The following is a 12,696-nucleotide window of genomic DNA, read 5'->3' as shown; positions in this document are numbered from 1 at the left end:
AGCAAAGCTTTTAGGTCTTAACTTTAAAGCTCTCTGTACTCTTGGCTCTTTCTCTGGAGCATGCAACTAACATCTCTATTCCCACGACTTCGCATGCAGCCAGATTTCTCAGGGGATTCAGACAGAAAGAGCCAAGCAGAGCGGATAATCGCAAGAAAAACAGTTTAAGAGATGAATTTCTTTTCTTCCCCCCTTTATCATGATCTCAACCTTTACTAGTGTGTGGGTGTGGGTGTATGTGTGTGAGAACGAGAGACAGGGGAACAAATGACGATGATTAGACAGAAAGGTGGATTTAAGTCTGTAGTACAGTTTATGATTAATAGCTGTGTTGACAAAGCACTTTTCTGTTTGCAAGTATCCTGACTGTGCCCCCGTGTGAGACCAAAGAGCTGTAACAGCATTTATTCTCCCAAATCAACCGTTCAAACATCGCTCTCTCAACATCCCAGTGTGCTTTATTTGTTGTTTTTAAAAAGGCATTTGTGGAAGCAAAAATTAAAAAAAATAAAAATAAATAAAATAAAAAAAAGCAGTTATGGGCAAAATCTAACGATATTGCAGCTGTATTGTAACCGTTTAAACCCAGTTTGTCATACTTAAAACAATTTTCCTGGTGAGAATGAGTCGTGCCTCTGTTGGCTGATTTGTTGCCTAAAGTAATAAAATTAGATTTGCTAGCAACAGAGCAATCACAGACGCCATTAAGTAAAGCAGTAAGGAGGTGTGTGCACATTCACAATCCAGACCGGGTGCTCAGAAATGGTGGAGGAGAGACACTGAGAAAGAAAAATGATAGCCATTCACTGGATTGATCGTCTCTTACTGGTTTAATCAACAACATTGTATCATAACATGATGATCGTTGGGTAAACATGCCCGTATGAGTCACATCAATCTGTGTCTGACTGAGATCAGTTCAACTTTGAACGCTGTTGGCAATCTTCAAACCAAACTTCAGTGCAAAATGAATATTTTAGATTCTAGATCGTTTTCGACTGTAATATAGCAAGAAGCACCAAGTGCACTGAATTATATATATATATGTAATATATCGACAAAATAATATTTGCCATACATATATATGGCATACATGATGAACAAGACAGAGTCTGCAAACTTGTTGATATCAGCATGTTTAAATTAGATTATGAGACCCAAACACAAAGGACAGTAAGGACTGATGAAGGTGTTTTATGACTTATCATAAAACAAATAATTGGACAAATTCCATTTGTGGCCTGATGTTGGATCTGAAATAAGGAATAACCAAAAATTCTTACACTTGAGGGAAATATGAATGAAGGGCAGGTTAACAAAACTTCAAACCTTTTATGGCACCTACCGAATTGTTTCGATACTGTCTACTATTGAAAAAAGCTTTGTCATTTGATACTCAGTTTCGAAAGCCAGGCTACATTGACCTCAACACATTTTTGTTTTAACACGCAGCTTTTGCTGCCTTTACACAGGAGTAAATATAATCAGCATCAGTGAGCCACAGCGTTCACCATGTGAAGCATCCACTCGGGTGGCCTGTCAAAATAGTTCAGCTCACTGACTTTCAACTTTGGTAAATCTTACATTACAATTCCTAACTTCACTCTGTTCAAAGACATTTTTGGACACATATCTGCCTGAGTCCCGTGCGCTGCAGTAACTGGAGGCTTGTCTGTGCACAGACAGCCAGCTAACGTCTACAGTCTACAGAGGCTACATTAGTACATTTTAGTGTCTAGCAAAAGCTTGCATGTGAGCCATTTTCAGGGGACATATAAATTGTTGGTACAGAAAACAACCTGGGTTACACTCTCTCCCCCCCTAAACTGCATGAAAACTAAAGATTTGTACCATCATGAATAATCAAATTTTCTTTTTCTTAAAATAAATTATACAGAATCAGTATAAAAAAAAAAAAAGTATTATTGTTTCAAAGTAAAGCTATCTTCAAAGTTGTACCGTTTATTGTTTGCGGACCATGAGTGTCTCTATCAAATTGCCTAAAGTATGAAGAACTGTATCGTCAGTAGTAAGAGCACCTTGGAGTGGTAAGTCGCTGTTTCTCAGTCTGGACTGAGGCAGTGGATCAACCGGCGCTGCCATCTCATAAGGCATGCCGCCAGCAGGGCTAAAGAAAATATATATATATATATATATATATTCTGTGTTAGCACATCAGGTTCTTATATTTTTTTGGCAGGTCCACACGGGACAGCGAGGATGAGGACGATGAAGACAGGCGAGGACGAAGCTGCACTCTACAGTACCAGCACGCCATGGTCAAAGTCCTGACCCATTTTGTAGCCGAGTCAGCTGATCCTCGAGGGCAGACCAGCTTCATGCTGGGCACGGATTGGCAGGTGGACATCACAGAGCTCGTGTGGGACTTCCTGAAGGTAGAGGATCCCCAGATTGCACAGCTCCTGGACAGAAGGATACTGGTGGGACTCGACGTAGGGATGACCACTATACAGGTACACCATGTCTTCATTTAACGCGTCACTGCAGTCAACTGCACATGCTAACAACTTACAATTAACGGCTCCACAAATATGCAGGCCAAAAAAAAAGAAGGTCTCAGCTCGTATCTTTACCCGATGCTCACGGCATTGGTCATGATACAGGTGTTAGGAAGCGTATGTCAATTTAGCGTTTGATTTGTGTCTATTCAAATCGAGGCCAGAGATTGTTGCCTGCTTCCAATCATGTTGCTTCAGTTTATTATCCAGATTACCACCAAACATTAGTGTATAAACCTAAATGAAGACTTTTCTCAGCTTTACTGTGGTCATTATTCTGCCAAACAAAAACAAAAAAACATGTTCGAATAATAAACTGGAGGAACAAGAACATGTTGTTTTTTTTCCAAGGACAACAGCAGCTGCCAACGTCACTGCCAGGGCTTGACTCATACCTCCTTTTGTCCTGAGCAGACAGGTGCTCACTGGTGTGTCACAGCCTGTGTTTCAGGCTCTCAGCAGCGAGTGGGTCCTCGGCCCTTCGGTTTGTCAGCCCTCTTCACGCTAACCAAATGGATATCAACCCCCTAATGACATCTGTGAGAGTGGGATCTGCATCCCGGCGTCGAGGACTCGCCTGTCTGTCTGTGTGCAAACCCTCCGCACGCTCGCACAGAACAAAGCACAAACCGGAAAAGCATAACGAGAGCGGAGGTCTGACAGCTGCGACTAGCTCTGCCATGCATCACGTTGACTGATGCACGAGGAGACGTTTAAAAGGGTTTTCATTCGGAGGAAGTCACGCGTAGCTCACATGGCGTTGATCACACGCTCAGTTAGACTTCCTGCTCCTGTTTTGAGGTTAAAGTGTGCCTCTCCTCCAGATTACCAGTATTAATCAAAGGGAATGGATTCTTACCTACAGGAGGTTTAGGGGCTGAATGGCAGCCAAGTTGAGTCCCTGTTTGATCTCCCCAGCCTGAGTAAGAGATAAAATAAAATGAAGGTTTTGTGTATCATTTTGCATATTGCGCAGGAGCTTTTAAGCCTTTTATGTTAGATGAAACACTCGGAAAAGCATTTTCTTAAATCACCTGTAACTCCAGGTAATCTGCTTTTTTTTTTCATGTCGCTGACATCTTCACTGCTAGATGCTGATTTATGTGATGGTTTTGCATACCACTTGCCAGGAATCCCCTGTCAAACACACAATGTGACCAGTGGTGACTTATTTCTGTTTTAATTTTCGTATTCTCTGTTCAGCTGTTTGCCGATGCTGCGGATTTCTCTTGAAAAAGAACTTCCCCACTCCGAGTGTTAATAGCAGGAAATGAAAAGGCTTTTATGAGCAGGTTATACATTGGATTGTAAAGTAACACACCTGTAATTCTTCATACCACAATGTCACACGTTACCACAATCACACATTTGTTAGGAATTAGTAGGAAGCAAGAAATTTTAACGTGCATCTTTTTCCTGTTATAATTACTTGAAGGTTGTAATCTGTGATTTCTTTCCTCCTCTTCTTCACTGTCTTCTTTCTTAGGTGTTGTCTCCTTTGTCAGACTCAATCCTGGCAGAGAAGACTATCACAGTGGTGGATGACAAAGTGACCATCACAGAGTTGGGTGTGCAGCTGGTGACGGGCCTCTCCATGAGCCTGCAGCTCAGCGCTGGCAGCAACAGAGCGATCCTAGCTACTACCACCACACAGGAGGTTCTGCAGAGCCCCAAACAGGTCCGGATGCTGTCGTACGCAGAAGTACAGCGGGAATGATTTAATGATTAATCAATTAAAAGAAGGACAGAATCCTTTCGTCCTTTCATATACTAATGGATTTTGTAATTTTATTAACAAAAATTGCAAATATTTGAGGGTTCCAGCTTCTTGAAAAGGATGATTTGTTGATTTCCTTATTCATACCCAGCGTTTCCCCTAGTTTGACTTCTTTTGGGGGGCAGGATAGGCCAGGGTGGTTTGGGGGGAGAGGAATTATAATCAGTGTTAGGGATTATATTCGATCAGTTCTCTCCCTCCTCCGGGCCACGTGGGAAAGCTTTTTCCTTTAATTTGATTGCAATCCGAGTGCTACAATATTTTATGGAGTTGTAGCCTGTGTACATTTTTGTATTTCATTTTGCACCAAACTTACCAATATGGTTGGCGGCCCCCTCAAGGCCAGGAAAAGGAAAACACTGGTCATACCTAATAGTAAACAGAATATTTTGAACATTGTTCAAATACAATATAAAAGTTGAGTACAAATCAGACCTCAAATTACCAGTTTGTTTTGTTAATTCTTAATTTTAAGACAAACTCCAAGCAAAGAGTATATTTAACCAGAAGCAATATATTCTTTCCATCTAAACATGGCATGGTCTATTACTGTATAATGATCATCAAATTCACATGACCTTAGGCTGCAGGAAATTATAGTGTACTTTTCCTCTGCTTTATGACAATTCACAGACAAAGCAATTAATGGAGAGAACGAGAGGACAATCAGCAGGTTAAGTAATAATGAAGATAATTATTTGGTGCAGCATCGTGTGTAAGAGACTCAAGCCTAAATTCAAATTTTGTTCTATTATCCACAATTTAATACAAAGCCTTGTTTATAAAAATGAGTGGTGATTCTTATCCAATAGATAAAAAACAAAGACCAGAAATTATTTGCACACCATTTAGCCGGGTCCAATTATTACAGATGATGATGGTAATTTGTTTACGCAATAGTTATTATCTCCTAGCATATTAAATCATTTCTCTTTTGATGAATAACTGATTTTTCTTTTAGATATCTGCTGATACCAAAGATTTGCATTTTCCGCCTTTCATAGTGTGCTTTCCAAAACAACACACTCACCTCCAGACTGCATTTCACACTATCAGGGTCCTTGGATGAGAAATTCTACACGTAAAGAAAGCTTCACTGTGCATGTGCTGGTGTTCACGTGACTGTTTGTTCAACACTTTCCCTAACCGTCTTAACTCTGAGGCTTGAAAGCGAAAGTGTGACAGAATGTTTTTCCTTCAGTATCTAATAGAAACAGAAGCTTAATCTCCGCATGCAAACGCACCATCACAGCTACAGTACAAGAATATGTACAGTCCAAATTTGGCTTTTCTCTTATATTCTGCTTCTCTTTCTAATTTGCCGTGGCTTCTCTTGTTGAAGCCTCTTTGATCTGCCCGTCTTCTCTAACTGCCCCACTCTTCCTCTTCCTCTAACTGAGGAAGGAAGCGAAGGACATTTATCTGCCCGATCTCACGCACAGTGTGAAGATAAGTAGGCAGCACTGCACTGTAAGTCCTCTGGTGTCAGTAATTGGGGAGCATTGACAGACCACTGCAGGGATCTACTCGTGCGCCTTTGGGGATTTGTCCTTTGGCGACATTAAAAGGCAAATTGTGAGACTGCAGTAGAAGGCGGCCTCGAGACGCCCGTGTGTGGCAAATCTTCATTCGCATGAACAATGTTTAATGTTACTGTTTGATCCTTTCTGGTCTCTTTTAATCTGTATCTGTATCCTATTACCTTATAGAGAATAGCCACTGAGTTAGCAGAACCGTGCAACCCAGCGAGCTTATATTTGACTCGCAATGTTATCCACAAGTAGAAACCTCCATATATACACTGTGTGTATATGGTGCCCTGACAAAAGGCACATTAAATGTAAATAATCAACAGGAACACCATCTAGGTGAAGTTGTAAGTACCCAGAAAAGAGGCCTTGCAATTTTCAGAGCTAATATATAAAAAAATGACCTGTGCCTGTCTTTTTCCATGAAATCAGCTTGGATTTTTACACCATCATTTTCATTCCTTTATAATGCAAAAGGTCCATATGTTGTCTTGCGTCACTGACTATTTCCTTTCTCTCTTTTTATGTGTTTGTATTTCCACAGGAGGCCCTGATCAGCGCCTGGCTGCAGTTTAGTGACGGCTCTGTGGCTCCGCTAGACCTCTACAATTCTGACTTTTTTGTCCTGACGGCCACATCTCTGGACGAAGATGTGGTGACAGTGCAGCAGGACCCGTCGTGGAAATGGCCTGTCATCATGACGGAGGCGGAGGGTCAGGGCCTGCTGGTCAGGGTGGAAATGACTGTTTGCGAAGTCTGCCATAAGTTTAAGCGTCGCAGCATCCTCGCAGCGGGGAACTGTAACGTCAGGGTGAAGTTCGGTCACGGTGACAGCGCGAGGGGAGGGAGCAGCGACTATGGCCCAGATGGAGATGAGATGGACACCAGAGGCAGGCTCTCCTCCTCCCAGGACAGGACGGGCATTGACACCCACTACTATGGCAGCTCTGTCTCTGACATGGAGGATGGGGTGTTGAGGAGAGCCACCACTACAAGGAGCGCAATAATGCGCAGACCCAATGGGGACAAACTTTCAGACAATGGTGGCCAGAACATTCCAATCGACTTTGCTGACTTCCCTGCGCAAGTAGATCTGCCCCGTGGCCGCAATATGGACGATGACCTCATTCAGACTGCCCGAGGGCTCACAGACCTAGAGATCGGCATGTACGCCCTACTGGGGGTCTTCTGCCTCGCCATCCTGGTCTTTCTTATTAACTGCATTTCCTATACCCTCAAATACCGCCACAAGGAGCTCTCTATCGAGGGCCAGGAGAACATGAACCACGCCCACGACTGGGTGTGGCTGGGGAACGAGGCAGAGCTGCTGGAGAGCCAAATCAGCCTTTCGCCCCAGCAGGAGGAGCAGACCTCCATGATGGACTCGAGTAGCGGCCTCGAGGAGGGCAGCCACCTACTGAACGGAGGCTCTGCCCAGAAACACGTGCAGAGCCAGGTGCACCGGGCGGCAGACACGGGCTGCCTAGCCAAGGACAGCAAAGGAGACTCCCCAACCACCAAGAGGAAGCGAGTCAAGTTCACTACGTTCACCACCATCCCCTCGGACAGTAGCTACCCCACTGTGAACACACTGACTGGAAGCCACAGCCACGACATTAAGTGGGTGTGCCAAGACGTGCAGCTGGGAGACTCCAAGGAGTTGCGCAACTACATGGAAAGGTTAAATGACAGTGCTTTAAAAGAGGTGGCATAATGTACAGTGTGCACTTGTAACAAACTCACCCTTATGCCTTCCAGAGGAAAGTGGGTCACAACCGAAAGTGGACCCACAGATGGTGAAAGAGGAGGAAATTTACTCCAAACTGCCAAAGGGTCATTCAATTTAGGAGAGCTGTCATGATTCCACAAGTGACTGATGATAAATCAACAACAAACTGTGAGGACGTCAGTTGGTTTCTTTTTCATTTGTTTATCAGATGATTACCTTTTTATCATCATTTTATTATTACAGGGTTCAGAATCTAAACGAGGACCCAGGATTGACCTGCAGCAATGACGGCCTGTGACCACAGATGTGAAAACAAACAGTACCGTGATTAGATAGATGTTCTGAATGTGTGTGCACATTAAATGGCTTTGGAACTTTTGTACCATTTTTTGGGGGATATTAATTTCTTACGTCAGATCTGTGGAAGAGTTCTGAAAAGGCCAAAGCAAGCCAAGAGAAATTTCTGCATGTGGCTGAAAAAGAAGAAAAAAAGAAAAAAAAAAAAAAAAGCTGAAGTTTCTGGTTCATTGTCATCCTCCTTACTAAGGCAGAGGACCTGTTATGTATATACTGAACAGTCTCCAAAGCATTGTATTGTTACTCTGTATATTGTATTTTCATAACATTTAAGGAATACACAACAATGTCAAAACTGTGCATCTGCTTTTATTGACCGCAGCATCATTACGCCATTCATTCCTTAAGGTCAGCAGAGGGGGAGCCAATTACACATTCATCGTTTTATCAAAGAATATTTTTATGAAATGCAATTTACCCCCAACACAATCTGCTCCCTTTTAATGCCGGCAGGTGGAGGAAGGTGTTAATACTCTCATCTGGCCTGTTAGCACACAGCACCCCGACATGACGGCCAGGTATGATGAGCTTTTAAACAAAACTGCTGTGTCATCGTTGAAGAAAATGCCAATTAATGTCTCGTTAACCTCTGTCCCATAGCGAGCACTGAAAGCATACTGATGGACAAACGGCAACAAAATACGCTCTCCATGTCTTCGGTGAGCGTGAGGCTCACAAAAGTAATAATTACAAACAAGGTGGGAAATGTTTTCTTTTTGGAAATGGATCTTTTATTATGCAGATAATTGCACAAATAATAATCATCTCCGAAAACTTGCTAAACAAAGGCAGTGGGTTGAAAAATTGCATTTTGCTCAGTGAACGTTATTATCATCACAGCAGTGTTGGCTGATTGTGTTTTGTGTGTGTGCGTGCGTGTGTTATTATTTTCCATCAAGTAGAGAAATATTCACATTATGATAACCGTTGCCGCAGTGTGGATCTGCTCGTTAATCGGCAACACTCACAGTGTTACCTGGAAGAGAGTAGGTGAGATGCCTCAGCGAGTGGCAGCTCTACCTGGAGTGTAATTAGGGATGCCATTTAGATGTCAACAGTCAGCAGTGAATGGAGGCCCTCCAGGCACCTGCATGAAAGTCTAGCAGCATTTTAGCTTTTATGTAATTTGTGTTTTATTCAACTTGTCGATTAATTCTTGTTTTTCTTCTTCTGTGAGGCTGCTATTGATCCAATGCACGGCATGAATTTACAGTACAAAGTAGGCCTATCAACAAATAGAGTTCAAATGGAAAGAAAACAAACTATAGCAGGAATTAGAGGTAGTTCAGCATTTTGGCCTACTTTTTTTTTTTTTTGTTGGCAAGTGTTAGATTGATACCACTCATAAATATAAAGCTACAGTCAGCTTAGTTTAGCATGAAGACCAGAATCAGAGGGAAACGGCTACACTGGCTGTGATTTGTTTATGTGCAAACTAAAACTGACACATTATTTTTCAGGGGGTTGTGTGGCGGATTAGTTGTTGGTCGACACAGCGACCTCCTGCTGTAAAGCTATAAAGGTGCTGGTCGGCCGAACCAGGTGCCGCTTCCCTGTTTCCAGCCTGTGTGCTAAGCTAAGCTAACTGGTAGTCGTTTCATAATTACAGAAGTGTCAGTCATCTCAAATGAACTCTCAGCAAAAAAGAAAATGATGATTATTCTTAAAATATCAATCTATGGTTTTCTGCGGTTGCACCGATTTCTTAAGAAACTGAGGTCAGTAAAAGTGAAGACGTCAGCTGTGCCCTTCTACTGTTTAATGACTAAATCCACAATACAGCAGCTACCAACAATTAAATCAGCCATTGGCAATGTAGCTTGCACACACACATGCATGCACACTAACAAAATCACTCTTGTTTCTGCTCTGTCCTGAATTCCTTGTTTCCTGCGCTGTGATCTGCCACCTCCTGTGCGGTTGTCCTGCTTCTGTGACTCTGTGTGGCCGCAGGTGGACCGAAGCGAGGTCCATGGGCAGCGTGAGCTGTGTGCTGGGACCGCGGCTGCTGTGCGCAGCCTGTGGACTGTGAAGGGCACGCAGAGCCTGAGTAGATATGGGAGGGATTTGACTGTCAGCCACATGGGGCATGATTGATGGAGGGCCCCGTGTAATTAAAACACCGCTGCGACTCCTTCCGTGACCATTGTCGGTGGGTTCAGCCTCTTCAGGTAGGAACAGAGCAGCTCAGCCCATTAAAGACCCACCATTTCCACACCCTTGGGCTCCGGTTTCAGATGTGTTCATACCTGCTGGGATGTGGCTCAGGAGACATAATGACTGTATTCACTTCCTTTTTTTTTGTAGCATGGTAACTCAAGACTCATTTTTGTTGGCCTTGAAGACTTGACTTCCTTGAAAGAGAAAGAAAAGAAAACCTTCCCCAGGCCTCCATCTTAAATGGATTTTTAATTAAATTGATGATGTGAGACCAACAAACTCTCACTAATGGTTGGCTGTGCTCCCTGTGGTCCTAATGTGCCGGGCCCATATTTGCAATTTCCAAATGATTATTCGCAGCTTGATTTATGTTACTTCCTTTGAATTCATTTTAAAGTCAGTTCACAGACACAAACATGCTGTTGTAGAAGAGCAAAGGAGCAGCCGACAAGGTCGGCTCGACATCCTGCACCGACCAATTTTTGCACATGGAGCCACAGGGAACCAGAAACAACACTGTTCATAAACAAAGCCCTTGTGCCAAATCTTTGCCTTGTAAACACAATCTCCCTCCTGACCAGTGCAACACAGCGGGAAGACAAACACCAGAGTGCACACATAAGCAAATGTTCACACACACACAAAGGAGATTGTTTCACTATCCTTGTAAGGGCTCAACCCTGTTAGAGACAACCTGAAGATGTAAAGCTTTGAAAAACAAAAGAAGATCACAAATAGGAAGTTTAATTATTTAAAATGGGAACAAGTAAATAGTATATTTGTGTGGGACTACTTTTCGCTGCGGATAGATATTTGGATAGATTACATCAGCAAGTGTATGCTCTCAAAAAACTTAGACATGCGATCAAAAAAGTTGTGAGACCGCTCCTATAACAACCAAAAACTTTACCTGATTTAACACTGGCTGTCATTCCCTTCAAAGTTGTCCCTTTGTGAAGTGATACTCACCTCTCAGCGACCCCGCCACGTTTGAAACTCTCTCTGAAAGGCCCATTCTGTATGTGTGGAAAGCACCTTCTGCTATTTGTGCTTGATGATGTCAAAACTGTGTCTTTTCAGCTTTAACTTTATTTTGGGGAACAGAAAGAGGTTGCAGACAACCCAAATCCGGTACGTAGGAGGGTTGGGGGACCAAAAATTGTGTTGTTATGGGAAACAACCAAACAATTTAAAACACGTTGCCGTGTTGACGAACCAAAGTGCCATCGCACCAAAGTTGAGTTCGTTTGCACTGAACGTTTCCCCTCACAGGCCTCAGAACGTCACAGGGGAGCTCGGCGTTGACAGTCTGACCCTGGTTGTTGACGCGCCTCATCTGGCGCGTCTTCTTCCGTCTTGGACAGTGACGTTTTGCCCCTGTTGAAATGCGAACGCTCCTCCAAACACCTCGCCGGGCTCATTGCTTCATGAAGGGAGACGGATCCCCGTGACACCAGTGGAGAATCCCGTTTCGATTCCAACGAAGTGATATAAATTCAAATTCAGACGTCGGCATAAGCAGTTGCACAACATAAAATATCAACAATGACTCAAAAGCCCAAAGGCAATAAACAACTAGAGTAGCTAGCAAAGCCCTTTAGTGGCATGACTTGAGCATCCGACCATGTCATTTAGATATATTGGGGCGGGAGAACTAGTGGGGCACAGTGTTCACGGGGGAGCGACGTATCAGGCGGCGGACTGACACAAGCTGAGGTATTTTTTTCTGCCTGCTGGAAAACAGCAGAATGTCGGGGTGCTTCCAAGATACACCTGGCATTTAAGGTCTTCCTCAGTGTGGCTGAAAAGGTTTTACCTTAATACCTGTCCTGTTTAATGGGAGTCAAGTCCCATTCTGTACAAATAAGATGTGCTAAACCACCTAATAACCGAGGTTAATGCCATAAATCCAGATGTATGTACGCTGCTGAAGCATTTAACAGTTGCTTATGTCACAGACCATCTGTCTGAACGAACGTCATTCAAGTGCTGTCATATCCAGTCCCACAGAAAACGATCTTTCAAGAGACAAGCGGCACATTTTCTGGAACAGGAAATTGCGAGAGGCTCTACGTATGCTTTCTTTTCCATCGTATACTCATCAAGCCCGAGTTAAACAACTATTGGAATATTTAAACATTAGAAATCTCCCATTGAAAAGATTTCAGGATGCTGGCCGACAAAGACAGGTCAGATAACATAATTAAGTCTATGTAAATGAGGATGATTAGTACTTGGAGATGGGCGATGTGTCTGCTCGGCTGTTTTCTTGAACATTGTGTTTGCATTAGCTTATCTTAATTAACATGGGATGATACCCCCTAATCCTCCAATTACTGGAGCAACATCTTTGGGAGTATCTTCCAGCCGCTCATTACGCAGGTAAGACTCAGTAATACAATTAAAAGCAGCTTAACATTCAGTAGATTATGTTATGACTGCCACACGCCTCCTAAAACTCATTGACATACAACATGGACAATGGTCTTAACTAAGCAATATATGGACATGGAATTTATATAAAACTTGAATTACTGCCTCTTCGTTTCAGACCTCCACCTACCAGTTAAGTTGCAGTTTATATCCATGTCTGTCCAGACTCGGATATGTAGTGAAGACTTTGAA

General features: G+C 43.1%; 1 protein-coding gene across 2 annotated transcripts in view; it reads left to right on the top strand.

Moving 5' to 3' along the window:
* The window catches only part of LOC138625663 (transmembrane protein 132C), a 126,138-nt gene extending 117,941 nt beyond the window's left edge, over positions 1-8,197 (top strand). For both annotated transcript variants that reach the window (XM_069706743.1, XM_069706742.1), the window contains exons 7-9: positions 2,201-2,474; positions 4,006-4,197; positions 6,370-8,197. In XM_069706743.1, coding sequence (XP_069562844.1) covers positions 2,201-2,474; positions 4,006-4,197; positions 6,370-7,539 — 1,636 coding nt within the window. In that variant the 3' untranslated portion in view covers positions 7,540-8,197. The remainder of the gene's footprint in view (positions 1-2,200; positions 2,475-4,005; positions 4,198-6,369) is intronic.
* Positions 8,198-12,696: the final 4,499 nt, after the last annotated feature.

Source organism: Brachyistius frenatus, unplaced genomic scaffold (assembly GCF_029030835.1).
Source record: "Brachyistius frenatus isolate BFR_SWC_R1_liver_20210118 unplaced genomic scaffold, ASM2903083v1 Contig_64, whole genome shotgun sequence".
NCBI classification, from domain to species: domain Eukaryota; kingdom Metazoa; phylum Chordata; class Actinopteri; family Embiotocidae; genus Brachyistius; species Brachyistius frenatus.
The sequence above is the reverse complement of the archived record's forward strand: the minus strand, read 5'-3'. Positions and strand labels throughout refer to the sequence as shown.